The sequence below is a fragment of the Mesitornis unicolor genome, unplaced genomic scaffold (genome assembly GCF_000695765.1).
Source record: "Mesitornis unicolor isolate BGI_N332 unplaced genomic scaffold, ASM69576v1 scaffold5994, whole genome shotgun sequence".
Taxonomy (NCBI): domain Eukaryota; kingdom Metazoa; phylum Chordata; class Aves; order Mesitornithiformes; family Mesitornithidae; genus Mesitornis; species Mesitornis unicolor.
In genome coordinates, this window is record NW_010180683.1 from 25,584 (window position 1) to 41,690 (window position 16,107).

General features: G+C 40.7%; 1 protein-coding gene across 1 annotated transcript in view; it reads right to left on the reverse strand.

Annotated features, from left to right (window-relative positions):
- Positions 1-16,107, reverse strand: part of LOC104539578 (tankyrase-1) — a gene marked incomplete at both ends in the record, with an annotated part of 83,695 nt that overhangs the window by 25,566 nt on the left and 42,022 nt on the right. Inside the window, one exon of the mRNA XM_010183148.1 lies at positions 370-464. Within this exon, the coding sequence (XP_010181450.1) occupies positions 370-464 (95 nt within the window). The remainder of the gene's footprint in view (positions 1-369; positions 465-16,107) is intronic.

Sequence of the window (16,107 nt, forward strand, 5' to 3'; positions counted from 1 at the left end):
ATTTTCCAATGCAAATTGTTTTTCACTAAGCCCACATACCTTTACCCCATCGCCTTCGTTAAAGTAATGCTAGAAGACCGTGATTTAACAGTGTAGTCTGTGCATGAAAGCAAAGAATAAGGTTTGGAAAATATTTAAAGGTGTAATAGAACACTTAAAACAAGTGCAATCACAGCTAATCTGTTATTGAGGCTCTAACAAAAGTTTATTAATAATGAACCACACGGAGATTTTGGAAGCAAATGTGACATTCTCTGCCAACTATTTGAGATTGTGCTGCAACGTGAAACCGAGAAATAATTCCTCATCTTGATTAATACAAAAGCACTGCTGCAAACAGATAATGCATTATTCATTCACTTTACATACCCTTTGTCCTTCGCGTGAACATCTGCACCATGCTGGAGCAGAAGCTGGACTATTCGAACTCTGTTGTAGCCTGCTGCTAGGTGTAAAGGAGTGGACTGCAAAGGAAAACAAAACAAGATGAAGAATGGGAGCCACATAAATTTAAAGTCCTGCAATTCCTGCTTTTTAAGTAGTCTTCATTTCCCTTACACATTGGATCAAGCTATGTTATGCTTCCCTCTGTGATTAGCCAAATTAACCATCACACAGCACACACATGCCATTGCTGTTGTCAAACCAAATAAACGTTCCTTAAGGTGAGGATGAAGCCAGTTATCTGGATTTCTGGATTCTACCTAGGCAATAACGAGCTCATCATTTCAAGTTAATTTAAACAATGCCCCAATGTTGTTTTGCTTGGATTTTGGGGTTTGTTGGTCTTTTGTGTGTGTGCTGTGAACTTTATTTTAAAAGCTTTTTATTAAGACACAAATATAGTGTGCTGCCTCAGTCTGAAGAACGGATTTCTTACACGAATGGGTGATATTGTTTCCTCCTGCACAAGGCTGAGAAGCAGAGGATTTTAAAGGATCTTTGCTGCAATGTATTTTGTGGCACACAAACAAACAATGCAATTTTATAACAGTAAAACCTCATATATAAACCAGCCTGAACACACGGGAAGACTTACATATCTCACAGTATTAAGCCAAGTACAAATTTACTGTCAGCATTAAAAGATCATCACACAGTATTACAGGTGAGATATCACATTCTCACTATTATCAAGATTTTAAAAAAGAAAAATCAAGACAAATGGTTTCATCTGTGGTAAACAGCAGCAGGTGCTATGTATCTATAAACAATATAGATTTCCATGAATTAATACATACATACAATATATCTGGGTAATTCTGTTCATTTAGGGAAGGAGTTATGGAAGTTCCTGTAAGACCATATTTGGAATTACCGATACTCAAAATAAGAACCTCTAACAATCCTATCCCGAAGATCCCTAAAGTATCTCCGAAGTATGAAACGTCACCACCAATAAAATGGTTCAAATCTTTTAAGAGCCATGTTTGGCCATTCAAATTGTTAGGACCCATTCTTCTGTTTCAGAAAGGCTTCTACAAATGAATTTACAATTTAGACTGAAGGTATTACATTCTTTTCATATCTGCCCCTATTATGAAATAGCTGTCTTCTGTATATTATAAACACTAATGAAAATGTCAATAAAGATTAAGCCACTATTGACATCAGCAGAACACTTCTGTACTGTTTATTCTAACAACTGTCGTGGGTTGGCTATCAAATCCAGTTTTATAAACTGAATTAGTAACTCAGAAAACCTGAAAGGCATTTGAAATGGACTGTGGAAAAGTCAGCCTATTGAAAGGTCTACACTCCAGAAGAAACTGGAGAAAACAAGTCTTTGGACGACCGCCGGATCCTTTAACCTCACTGCAATTAAACTACATCCATTCTTGTCTGCATGCTACTTCTCAAAACAATGATGGCAGACTTCCAAGATGATGTTTAACTCACATGAAGCACTATTAATAGGGATGTTCTCAATAAAGATACATCAATCCTGGAGTCTTGTTCACGGCTTATAATTGAAACTATTACAACTCAAGCTGGGACTGTGCATTTTGCATTACTGAAGTTAATAAATAACTTCAGAGAAGAAACCCCAAACATTTCAAGCTTACAGCTGCAAGACAAATGATGCAAGTGAAGCAAAACAGCATCATCCCAGATCTTCAGACACCTTATATCCCTGCCTTTCAGGAAGGTGAGCTGCTTCCTTCTCCCCAGGCAAGGCGACACAGACACCACAGCCCCGTGAATGAGCACAGACCACCACATCTTCCCCACCACACCAGGAATTAGTTATTTAGCTGCAGCCAGGTGCCTGATGTTTGGCATGCTTGCCTTCTGATCCACAGCAGCTTGAGCGATGCTGCGTGCCGTGCTGTGGCTGCCTCTCCAAGGAGGAGCTAAAAGATGCTCCCCATGCCCATCCCTGGAGATGGGGCTGAGATCTCCACCAGTCTGCGTGCTTGGACGCTGCAGATGCAAACTGCATCACCTGGAGGACCACGCTGGGGACACAGGCAGGCAGAGGGACCACTTGACCGAGGGACAAGGACAACTGAATGCACACACAGAGGGCATGTGGAAGCAGCAATCCTGGAGGGCTGCTCTTCCGTACCCAGGCAAGCTTGTAAGTTATTAAAGAAACTAAGTACCTAAAAGATAATGTTGTGCTACACAATCTACTCATTATATGGGATTATTAGCCTTCAAAAAAAAAATTCAAGTGAATAATGGTAGTAAAGAGGCTGACGTTTAAAACTGACGTGCTGTTTATGTAGCACTAGAAAAGTAGAATGCAGCTATCAGAAACAGCAGCATTGTATACTCCACCTGCAAGGTATATCAACCAAATAACTTAGTATTAATAAAAGATATTTAATTGAGCTATCAATTAACCCCTCCTCCCATGTCTTGCAATACCTGGCAAGAGACTAACTACCAGGAATCCCTAGAGGGCACTTCCCTTGCAAGACTCTCATTCACAGTTACCAGGCCAATCACACTGTCTTACCTACTAGTGTAATTAAAAAGAGTACAACTCCACTTTTATTAAGTAAAATAGACCCTCCTGTGAGATGCTCACATTATTTTACAGTTTTATGGCAGCTGTAATAGAGCCAAAGCAGGTACTGTGCATTTCAAGGAAGGTGACTGCACACAAGATGGCAATCACTGTCAACCTGTGTACCTACAATTTATACCAAAGCAGGTATTTTTGCCTGCAGTCTTTTCGAAAATGCACTGCCTGGGAATATGATAAATGCATTTTTGAGATTTAAAAAATGTACATACAGCAGTTCGATGCTATTTTCATTGAGCCTTAGGTATTTCCCCACTGCTTTGTTGCCAACAGCTGATTTGATGATCTTGGTTCAAGGTCAGACACCTTGGACTTGCCATCCCCTGCTCACCTGCATCAAACAAAAGGGGTCCCGAGGAACCACCAGAGCTTCGGGGCTGCTGAGCTGCTTCGACTGAAATCAGAAAACTGGTTTCCACAAATTATCCACAGGCAGCACAGGAGTGCTGGCTCCAAGCACCATCTGTTTCCCTTCCTATCGTGCTAAAGAGTCTTCAGCAGCTCTTGGATGGCAACGCTGCCGCAGCCTCAGAAAAAAAAGCTGCATTTTCATAGTCAAATTATGAATTGCCCATTTTATGGGCAACTTTAAACTGAGGGATGTTATATAAGGATCTTATATCATGCATTATCTGCATGATCAGTAACAGCTGCAGGAACTGTTTTCAGAACTCATGCTGCCTGTTCTTGCTTTCTACTACCACAATCTCTGTATTATGCTACCTGATAACAATCTTAATCAGTGTTTCTCTCATTCTCAAGTTGTCATTCTGAAGGCTATTAAAATCAACAAACAACAATCTTCTTCATCACAGATATGATGCCGCATTCTACATCTCCTTTACAACACTATACAGCGATTTAGAATTATCATAATTTAATTTCATCTTCTATGGGAAGGGCATTCTCGCAATAGAGAGGCAACACCCCAATTTTGAGAGCCAGTTCTGGCCTTGACATATGATGGCCACTCTCATGTTCAGAAGATCCCTACATGGATATGCACCAGTAAGGGTGGCTCTTAACACAGATGGACAAACAAGTATGACTTGGCAGAAGATACCTAAGGACACCCATATTTTTGTTGTTAACTCTTCTAACAACACCCTGCTGACAAAGGATGTCATAAAAAAGGAGGGAGAAGGAGGGATTTTTAAATGTTTCACGTGGACTTTAATATGTGACATTTTACCTCGCCTATAATTATCTGAAGGTTTGGTAGATTAGGAAATAGCAGGCATATACCTTAAACTTTTGTAGTTTGTCTTACAGGCTCCCTTCCAAACAGTGTATCACCTCCTCTGAATTGAGAGAAAAGCAGAGAGGTTTCTAATCACAGATGGGACCTTTGCTTCACAGCTTTGCATAAAACTGTTTGTGTTGAAAATGTCCCGACTCCTGGCAAGACGACTATTTTTGAATCTTGCATACTAAGGAAAAACCTCTGAGAAGGCAAACACCTTTCTATTCCCTGGGTCAGAATTCAGGACGAACATTTATTTCCAGTTGCAATAGTCTGGGTCTGCCTGATGCTGTGTTCTTACAGACTTCTCAAAAATAAACCGCATCGATCGCGAGTGTACATCGGGGAGACATTCGGGACATGAGTGGGATACCTTCTGTCACCACTTTATTATTCTGATTAACAGGGTTACAAAACAAACTGCAACAACATCACAGTCTCAAAGAGACATTCCTGGACTTTTCCACTGTGGAAATGATCAGGCTTTTCCTTTGCTGCTCAGATACCAACTTGCATTCTAATTTTAAGCAGTCTGCCCATCTTACACCTTCACTTTTAGACTCTGTCATAAGCTTGCTTGGGAAAATATCTCATTGACATTTGTTTGTATGGTGCCAAGGCTGGATGCAACATCATAAAAAAAAAATCCTTCTAGAAACAGGTATTTCAAATAACTCAAAACAATTATTTTATATTCATGCTACAATGCACACTAGACACTACAGAAATAAACGCCCCTAACCTCAGCTAGAGAAAGATGCTCTTAATGAACAGCAAAGGGGCTGTGTTTCTGTTCATCAGCCACACGGCTTGTCAACTTCAGCCACCCAAACTGTGCCACCTCCTTGGTCATTTTATAGCAGTACCGAGTTATTTAATTTCACGGTCGACAATTATGCTTCAGGGACAAACTTAGAGATGCTGCTCCAGGAAAACCAGCTATGTCAGACTGCTGACTGTAGATGAGCTGGCTGCAACAAGTTTAAACTCCAGAGAAAAATAAGGACATGGATGAAGAGCCTTAACTACTTCTCTTATGTAAAATAAATAACCAAAATAAAATAAAAAAACCCCCAAACCACAAAAACCCCGACAATTCCTAAGGACAAGGATTTCAAAATGCGTAAGGAAGACATTTCTCACTCCACTGTGTTTCTAGCAGTAATTTGACTGCTTCAGGACAGAGTTACTACAGTAAAATTCAGAAAAACATTGTGTCACCAATTTCACATAGAGCCTTCAAGCAGCTAAAAATAAGAAAAATGAACTGAACAGCTCATCAGTTCAGTATCTGCAAGTCACACAGTACCTTAATTTAGCGCTCTGGTATATCAGATGATCTCTGGAAAAAAAATAAATCCACTGTTTTGAGCTGTAAACCACTGAAAACAAAACCAGCTTGATTTCACGTAGAGCAAAGCATTATTGGGTGAGAATGAGGATTACATGAAGAATAATAGAGAAATGTTCGCCTTCATTTTATTCCATCCCTTAAAAGGAAAAGAAGGATGTCTGCATTAAAAAAAAAAAATCTTCCTTGCAACTGAATACTCTTAAGAAATTTATTCAGGTATTGCACCACCTGGGTTATGGTGGAAAACCCAGAGCAGGTCAGGTATCAGGAATGGTATACCTCCTAGAAACCTGTACCAGTTACAAAGCACTGCTTTGTGGATCACAGATCGAAGGAATGCTCCTCCCTGTGTACAACCGTGCAGAAACCACAGCTGCAACGTTATTTTCAAATTAGTGTTGGACACCACCAGACCAGGCAGATGTTCATAAACTGGAGGAAAAGCTAAGAATGTATAATAAAGGTGAAATGGAAAGAATTAATAAAATGGCTGGAGAGTTGAAAAACACAGGAAGAGCAGAGTGAAAAATACACTGACAGAATAAGCCTTCGTTTGGAAAAGGTTTACTTGGGTGACAGACCAGGACTCTTCTACTCCTATCTCCAGAGAGTATTCAAATCCGTTTCTTCTCAGAGGGTTGCAATGTCTAAACTGCTGACTACTGAATGTTTCCTCTAGCAGATCTGACCTCTGAGAGATGATACTGGTTTCTGATTGTACCTCTGAACCTCAAGACAAGGCTTGGCATCAGTTCTACAGATTAACATGGTGACCCTGTTGTACTGCAAGTGGGCTAAGTCTTGACAAATAAGGGACAGGGCATTTATGAGAAAAGAGTTTTTTCAACCACAAAGATGCCTGGGGTAGAGAAGGACAGAAAAGATGACAAACATTGTCTTGAACAGATGGATAAGCAGAGTGTCTGTGTCACTCAGAGGTTAAAAGAAGGAAGAACAGGAAATGAGCATTTTCACTCTTCTGCTCAGGAAGTCCTCCTGCTAGCATGGAAACAGTGCCACCAGAGAGGAGGTAGTTACTTGGAGGCAAACAAGATATGCCCAAAAGCAGAAGAGGGTAAAGGGCAAAGATATGTTTCCCGATAGAAGAAGAAAGCACGCAAGCATTGCAAGAACACACAACAAGAGGCAGGTTTAAAATGGATGCTTGAGGATGACTCTGTAAAAACGTTGTTAAATTCCAGAACAAAAACCTGGTCCCCCTGCCCAACAGGTTTCTCCAGAGAATGACACTTGACTTTCAAAATTATGCATGTTATTATCTTTGCCAACAGGAAGGCAAATCTTTACTCCATGCAGACAGCTCTGAAAGCTATTCTCTTAACAATAATTATATAAAATAGAAAATAACTCAAATTGATTACTTCAGATAAAATATAATAAAGTCAAACCTGAAAGAGCACCGTTACCTGGCAGAAAAAGGGTTAAAAGAAAGGCCAGAAGAAAAAAAGATGCTGTGAGACAGAAGGCAGCAACCATATCTGAAAAGAACTTTAAAAGCGAAGATCAATCTGATCCACAAGAAAAAGCAGGGAAGGCATATGGATAAAAGGGACCTCAGCTCCCCAGATATTAATTAGGAAGCTTAGTTTCCCAACAACTCCAAACTAAGTTGCTGCCATTACTTCTAGAGACTGATCTAGAAGCAGAGACTAAGAGGAAAATGGTCAAGGACTGAGAGAGACACTTAAATCTTTAAATGGGAACAGCACCTTGACCTCTGATCTTAGGATTTCACAAACAACAGGTCCCATAAATGGGGCACTTGTGATCCTTGATCTCTTCCTAAATAAGAATTAAAATGCAAGTCCTTGCCCCCAACTCCTGAAACCCTTCTGTATTTCCACCTATCTTAATGTACCACCCATCATGCAGCAGAACAGTTCTCCAGAGGACGTGTCGAAAAACCGAGCAACATCCCTCACAAATCCACAGTACTCTCAGAAAACTGCTCAAGAAACTCTTCCATTTCTACATCCAAATGATGAAGGTTTGGCTGGGGATGGAACTGCAAGATGAAAAATAAATTCTGGAGTTGCTGCCACGAAGCAGCATTTGCAGCTTTCCCCAATGCAGCAGCACAGAACAAATCTCTGGCAGCACGTAAGGACATGGGGAGACGGACTTTGAGATGGATTATCAGAGAGGCAGAGGAGTATACGCTGTTTCTTTGGTGATAGATGCTGGCACCTGAGGGAGCTGTGGCTTGCTGAGCTACATAAAGATGAAATGACAGTAAAGACCCACTCTCTCCTCCTAAGGGAAAGCTGCTAATGTTACTTAACACTGAAAGAAGATGTATACTGCCTTGAAAGATATGGCAGAACACTACACAGGAATTACTTACAGCGTCATTGTGTCCAGGATGGCCATTTCTGTGGCTTCTTTTCATCACCTGGAATCTGTCAGAAATGCAAGTCAAAAACAGACAAGTCTGAGGTGCGGCACCAAGGCACGACTGGCTCTAGCAGGGGCAAAGGCAAGAAGACGACGAAGAAGAAGAAGAAACTGTCCCTGTGACGTTATTAACGAAATTCATCACAGGGTATTTAAACCTCTGGTACTCAAAGGAGCAGCTGACAACACCTGCCAGACAGAGAACAAACCCATCTGGGCTGGTGGACCAAGCACACGGCCATGCAGAACTGGCTCGTGTCAAATGTTGTTAAAGCGCACGTTGGAAGCCGTGGTTCAAGCTTAGTGCACGGGCAAGAACAGATGCTGCTGGGGCTGGTCTGAGCAGAGGGACGTGGCTCGCCAAGTTTCCGCTGAGCTTCTGAAAGCATCTTAGTGTCAGCCAGCACAGTCCACAGCCCAAACTCAACCCCTCAGTCTTGGCAAACTGCGAGCTGCAAACGCTGATCACTGCAGGAGAGCAGGGTGAGACAACCTTCTCCCCTCTTCCAGCACTAACCCATACATTTTGATCTGTCCCGTCAGCCTGTGTCAAAAGCTACAGAAGCCTCTTCTTTAATTTTCTGCTCAAGCTGCTGTTCCCTCTTTTTAATGAAGTATTTTAGTGTTGCTCTGGCAGCACCAGCAAGTGTCAGCAAGAGGCTCCTCTCCAGTCAGCCAAGCCAGGTGTCTGGGGAAGGCCTGCACACAACATTACAGCAATCTGAAGAGGATACACACTGGAACACCAAAGAACCAAAACTCTGTTTTCAGAGTTCTGGTCTATTATTTTCCCACCTGCTATCAAAATCTTCTTCCTACTACAGTCAACTAACAATCTTTTATTCCCTTTTCTTTTTATACCTCTTATTATTTTTACCACTTCTCTCACTCCATCTTTATATATTTACTTCGTTTCTCCTCCTTTCCCTTCCGACTAGAAAGGTTTCAGGCTTCAGTTCATAAGACTTCCACATTATTAAGAAAGAAGTAAAGCTTCTCAGAATATATTCATTTGACTGTTCTCTCTCTTCACATGACATTCAAACAGCACTCCACTCATTTTATTGAAAGTGGGGTCAGAATGAACTCCATTAAGAACAACGTTTGCAAATTGAATGCATTTCGGCTCCAGTGCTCAGTGTGAAATAAACATTAATGCCTTATATTTTGGAATGAAATTAAAACACAAGATCTAAAATAATTCACAAAATTAAATACACAAAGTCCTCTTTTTGCATTATAGTGATAATTTGCAAATTTTAGAATTTAATGCCTTTGTAATCCAGTCAAGTAGACTTCACTGTTCCTTTGAAGAAGAGCATTGCAAAATACAGGAAAAAAGACAGAGAATTTGTCTTGTACTTCATTGTAGTATATTTCAAAATTGAAAACTTACGGTTATTAGAATGTGAATATTCTAAAGGATTTCCTCTGTAAGAAGTAAGTCTCTTTTCTATGTGTATTATATTACTTAGAAAAGACTAATCAAATAACCTCAATTTTCTTGTTCATCAATGACATATCCATCATCAATTACAATGCCTTATTTTGGCACTTTCCTCCCCTTTTTACTGTTCATCTGCTGCCTGCTCAGTCAACTTACACAACAGTTTTAGAAATGGGTATGTAAATACACCTGGCTTTGCACAGAAGTATTTTAGTTCTTTTCATTTAGAATTAAACCGATCTCTCTCAATTATCCATACAACCCATGAAGTCAATGATGGGGTTGCATTAGCAAGTGATAACTGATGGGCTGAGAAAAATCAGAGAGGCAGCAAGGGTGGAAAACGGAAGGGCTTTGGGTGACTTAAATAATTTATATGTCATATAAACTGGGCAACTATCACACTGAAACATGTCACAGGAGAAATGCTTGGATGCTGTCAGGGATTGCTTCACAGAGAAGCTGGCCACGAAGGCCGCAGGAGTAAATGCAACGACTGAGCTGGTACCAAGTCAAACGACACCTGGTGCAACACCCTGCAGTAGAAGCTGCTCTTTTACAGTGACAAAAACATACTTAGGTTCAATTTATCTACAGGGGAAATGCCTGCTAAAAGAATCCAGCATGATCATGCTAACCTTCAGAAAGGGGAGCTATTAAAAAAAAAAAAGGGAGGTTTTTTTAACAATAAGCTAATAGTGGTAACTAAGAGAATTAAGTCTTTACAGACAGCTTGAAGAATATTAATGGAGACAATACTGGAAACGCTGTGTTAATGCATACCTTCTATTAGGAAGGGCTTCATAAACTGAAAGAAGCCAATTCGGCTAACAAAAAACTAGGAGAGATTACTAGAATGCTGAAGAAAATCACCAGGATCATAAACTCCAGTAGAATGAAGGTAAAAATATCATTAGACAGGCAAAAATAGTTTAAGCAGTAACTGATAAAAGGAATTAAAACCAGCCATAAATCCTTCTTCTAACCCACCAGGAGCACAAAATCCACCAGAGGTCCAGTGGGGCAAGAAATGGAGCTCCTGCAGGCAAGAAGTCACTGCAGAGGGACTAAAGGAATGCTTTGTGTGTTATACATCTTAGAAAAAACAAGTAATTCTCGTATCAGGACCCTGGTGAGTGAGCATGTGTGTATTTGGAGCATGGTGAAGCTTGGGAAACAATCTGTCTGAAATGAAATTTAGCATAAAAGAGATAATGACACTCAAAATAAGCATCAACAAATTGCCAGGATGGGACTGCATCCACCCAAGAGGGCACTGGAGAATGAAACAGGTGCATTACCAGTGGTATGTGTCCTTCACTTGAGATTATCTTGGTACGTGAAGACCCAAAAGTTGCAAACCAATTATTAAAAGATGTTTTGGGGAACTACAGGCCTGTAATCTTGATGTCTGTACCAGGAAAAATACAATACAACAACAGCTAGAATTAGTGGACACCTGGATAAACATCATCTGCTTGGGAAGAGTCAAAGAGTGTTAAGGGTGGTTCCACCCTTAAAACTCTGGAGTTTTCTGAAGCAGACAAGGATGTGCACAAGGGTAATCCAACTGCTACGGTCCACGTGGGTACTCAACAGGTTTTTAACTGAATCCTCACTAATAGTTTTTAAGGAAGATGTTAGGTCCTGAGACTGTTGTGTGCAGAGATGGGAAACAGAGCCTACAACTAAGTGACAGGTCTGACAACAGAGAGTGGCCACAAAGTACTCCAGTATCACATTCAAAAGTGAAAAGCAACAAGAAAGCAAAAAAGTTTAGTTCTCAAGACCTCTCATGCTCATATGCAGGGATTCTGAGAAGGAAGTGACACCAAGGATAGAAATGCCGCCTACAGCATTCACTATAATCAACTATACACAGAAATCAAATGCATACAGTTCACGGACTGAGCTGCCACATTTCAACTCAAACATAACCTCAGTAAACTCTATGAAGGAAAGGACTCCCCTCCTGGGATCACAGTACAAGAAATATCATCAGTCCTTGACTTCTGGATGCTCTGTGTGCTGACAGAGCCAAATCCAGACCACAGCATTTAGTTAACGTGCATAAAATATTAAATGGCAGCTCTGCCTAAATCTGCCAGTTTAACTTGTTTTCTCTTGACTGTAGATGGATAATAGTGTAATGCAAGATGCTGTCCCCTGTGTGAAGCTAATCATCAAGGGGAAACCTGGCCCTTGGCCTTGCTGAAGCTCATCCAGTTGGCCTCAGCCCATTGATTCAGCCTGTCCAGTTTCCTCTGCAGAGCCTCCCTACCCTCAGGCAGATCAACACTCCCTCCCAACTTGGTGTCATCTGCAAACTTACTGAGGGAGCACTCAATCCCCTCATCCAGATCATTGATAAAGATGTTAAACAGGACTGGCACTGGTATTGAGCCCTGGGGAACACTGCTTGTGACTGGTCGCCAATTGGATTTAGCTCTATTCACCACAACTGTCTCTGCTCAGCCATCCAGCCAGTTTTTTTACCCATCAAAAAGTAAACCTGTCTAAGCCATGAGCCTCCAGCTTCTCTAGGAATGACATTTTCTAGTTAAAAAATCTTCATATATTTTAAAATATATTTTTTATTAGACTAATCTAGGAAAAAGCCACCAAGAATATACAGAGTCAACTGTTGATCTGGTTTCAGTGATTCCTTTGCTCCTCTCCTCTACACAAGTTTTCTGTTGCAGATAAGCCTTGAGACTTTTAATGTATCTACAAACAACACAAACAAACAATGTACACCAGCAGAAAAAGCTCATAAAATCTTGGAGGAGACAAGATGTACACAGTGGCATTAAATAACATATTACACATGACAAAAGAAAAAATACCTGTGTACACACAGGGATTCAGACATACCTTTGTGTATGACAAAAATGCCTTGCATCAAAAGTATCTGTTCACAAGTCTTTTGCTCAAATACGCAGCTTTTGTTTATAGAAGTGTGTATTTTCACAACATTTAAAGAGTACTTTTTATTATATGTGAAATAATTTCTTCCAAAAGATGTTCTATACTCATCTGAATATAATCTGTACATCATAAATTTATAGAACAAACAGGCCTATAGGTTTGTGGTATTAGTTTTCATTTTTATTACTGTAGCACAAGAAAAATGCACACAATTATAAAGGTTTATAGCATCACTAGGACACAATTTGTTCACAAGCCTTGCAATACATGGCATTTTTCAACACCCAGCTCCTAGAGCCAAGATGATTACAACAGTCTCAACCTCTGCTCAAGTCTGTAGGTTTAATAACTGTAAAAAAAAGACCTTGCGAAAACACGGATCGATCATTCCATACAGACTCTGAAATTGGAAGGCATACCGATTTTCTTTAGAACTGCAGGGTTTTTCACTAAAATGGTTGAGAACAACCAGAATTCGGGAACAGTGGCTGGCAAATCCACTTACCAGCAGTAAATTGGAGGATTCTTGGTGAGAGGAGGCATAACTCACCTGATCTTGTTAGAATTCAATTTCTATCTCTGAGCCCTTTGTTTACAGCCTGATGGAGCTGGCTGCAGATAGAGAGATGCAGAGGAGGTGAGACAAGGAACCTGCAACCCCATCCAACAGAAGGTCACTGGGTATCAGAGATGTCCCACAGCAGGAGCTGAGAGCACTCTGTTCTCTCCACAAAACACACACTTGAAAGATTTTCTGCAGTGGCTGCTTCAGGCCAAGGATGCTGGGACCCAGCATCACACTGCAGACCTTCTCAGAGCTGGATTTTTTGTATGTGTATCCTGCATCCATGAATCTGGATGATACCATGCACAAGAAAAATGAATGTCTGTATGGCGAAGGAACGGGTAAAGAAACAGCCTCAAACCCAAGAGGCAAGTACATTTCATGTACATGTACTATGACTCACAGAGTTTAATGCAAAGGCCTGCTACTGGTATTTGGGATCCAGGGTTGTCTACATCTGGTTTGGAAAGGTTAACAAGAAAGGTGCTGGAGTGCCATAATACCAAGTATTGGGACTGGTACTGGGACCTGTTAAGGACTGCAAACTGGGAATAAACAAAGAAAGAGGCATTAGGAGCCAGAAGACTACAGTGAAATGAAATGAAGCAGTACTGTATGCATGCTAAAAATGGCCTTTTAATAAATAATTGCCTGTTATTATTTTCCATGGGACCACTGCCTCATCCATGCTGCTGAATGGTCCCACACAGGGAAAGAAGTGAAGGGCACTGTTCGCAGCCTCCCTGGCTCACTCGCTGCAGAAATTTCTAGTTTCCAAGGAGCAAGGCAGGGAGGGAAAAATGCAGGAAGGAAAACAACACAGCTGTGGAGAAATTGCATCCTGTGCTGCCTCTGGGTAGTAATTCCTGCCTCGTGCTGAACAAATACCCGAGACCAAGCTGTTCACGGGTAATACCATGGTATTCTCTGTTTTTCGTATGGGTCATACAAAATGTAAATGCAAAACAAAGCTGCAACAGATCAATGGAAACTATACTTTCAAAATATGAAGCATGCATTTTACTGTACGGAAAAATAATTGTTCTGTGCTCCAAAGAGCTCAAAAACTCAGATATTTGCCCTGCTCTGAATGAGAGAATCCTTGAGAAAAAGAGCAAAACAAACTGGTTTTTGAGTAACTCCTGACCAGAGGAGTTGTGCTCCCTTGCAAGAAGAGAAGGTTTTATTCGATTAGATTTCGGTATTATTTATGATCTGAGCATGCCTAATGTAGTACAGGATGAGGATATTATATACCAGCAAAAATCCAACTGCAAAACAAAAATCCAACCTCCCACTGCTAATAGCTACCACATCAGCTGGATGCAGTTCACTTTGGAAAGCTGTCAAGACGTGATGTGGGAAAGTCTGCCTTGTACAGAAGAGTTTGCATCTGAATTGCTAAATCAGTGCTTACTTATTAGCTCAGACACTATTTTAAAAATGGAGGCAACATCAATTTCTTCCTGAAACACCTTTCAAGTGTCCACAACAGCTTTCCAAAGGAAATGAGAGGGCTAAGAGACGGCTTCAACTCAACCTGCAACCATGAATACGTGTATTTTAAGCCTGTCTCTTGCCACTACCTACTGGATTAGGTGAGCTGTGACAGTTGTAACGAGTCAGAATTTCAGCTCTTGTGACAATACAATACAGCTTTAGCCTCCAATAGCGATAGGAACCTGTTGTTTTAAAATAGTCAAAACCAGTTTTTTTTAAATTTACCCACAACTGAGTCTTGAAAAAGACACCCCCAGAGGAAAAACAGAAATATCTGAGGAAAAATAACAGGGGCTGTAAAGCAAGTCCCTGGAGCCTATAAACCTTTTCATAGACAGACATGCAAATAATAGGTGGCTTGGCTTTTGAACAGTACCATTCCTTAACTTCAGTACTGCAGCATGTCTTCTAGAAGTCACTACTTCTATAGGTTACATAAAGACCAAACAGTTTGGCAGAGCTCCGAGGCTGGACACAGTGAAATTCCATTGGGAATACGCAGGTGCCTGTGAGCATTTTGTCTAAGTTCTGTTATGACAGAGCAAATATATTGCGAGGCAATCTAAACAGGATTGATGTAACATGCAAATTTTATGTTACACACACCACCGTATCCTAACAATTCTGTGGTTTTTCAGTCTCCCGTTCAATAGTTAAAGCAGTACTAAATGGCATGAAAAATTACTATTATATTTCAGCTCAGGCATAGCTTTTTAAAAATAAATGGAACAGTTTAAAAAAAAACCCAAACCAAAACAGGTCTTGTGAAATCTTACCCTTGAACAACACTCATCTGCATACACTGTACGATATAGCTCTGCACTTCTGCACTGTTATTTGTGCCCTCATATATATTCAACAGGCACATAAGCCAATACTTACCCCCAAAAAAATCGACCATTACCTAGCTCAATGAATTAGTTGTTTCTCCGAGATATTATTGTTAATTTTCCTCAGTCATCGAAACAAACCCCCATGAATTGCACTGACCCTTGGGACGCAGGAATGCTTTAGCTGATGTATAAAACTGTTCTCTCTTTTGCACACACTCCTTCATTTTTCACTCCAGGAAATAACTGCAAGAGCAGCAACAGAGAATGAATTCCCTCTTCAGGCAACAGCCGAAGACCATCAGTAACACGAATATCTCTACAATGCTCATATAATCTATCTAAACTATGACTTGGAGGGGAAGAAGCAAGTTCAGTTTTCAGTCCTATTCAGTCTTTGACCTCTATGCTAAATAAACAGATGGGGCGATGGTTATCAGCACCAGCTGTAACCGTTGTAGCAGCGTGGACTCCTGTCTAGTAGGAATCAGACGCCAGCTATCAATAATTTTCAAAAACGCTGCAAGCAGCACACAGAAGGCAGTAAGTCTTTGTTATTTGCAACAAGCGAGGGACCATCGGGAGTTTTCCACCCTTTTTATCTGTTCTACGAGACACAGCCTCACAGCAGATGTGGTGCTTGGGAAGTCCAGGAACTCCAGATGCATGGGACGCAGAACAGATCCCTGGGGGGCTCGGATAAGGTAAACTGCATACAGCAATGAAGCAAGAAATACTGTGATTAACAAAATCCTGACTATTTTTGCTATTCACTTCTAATGCAATGGGTG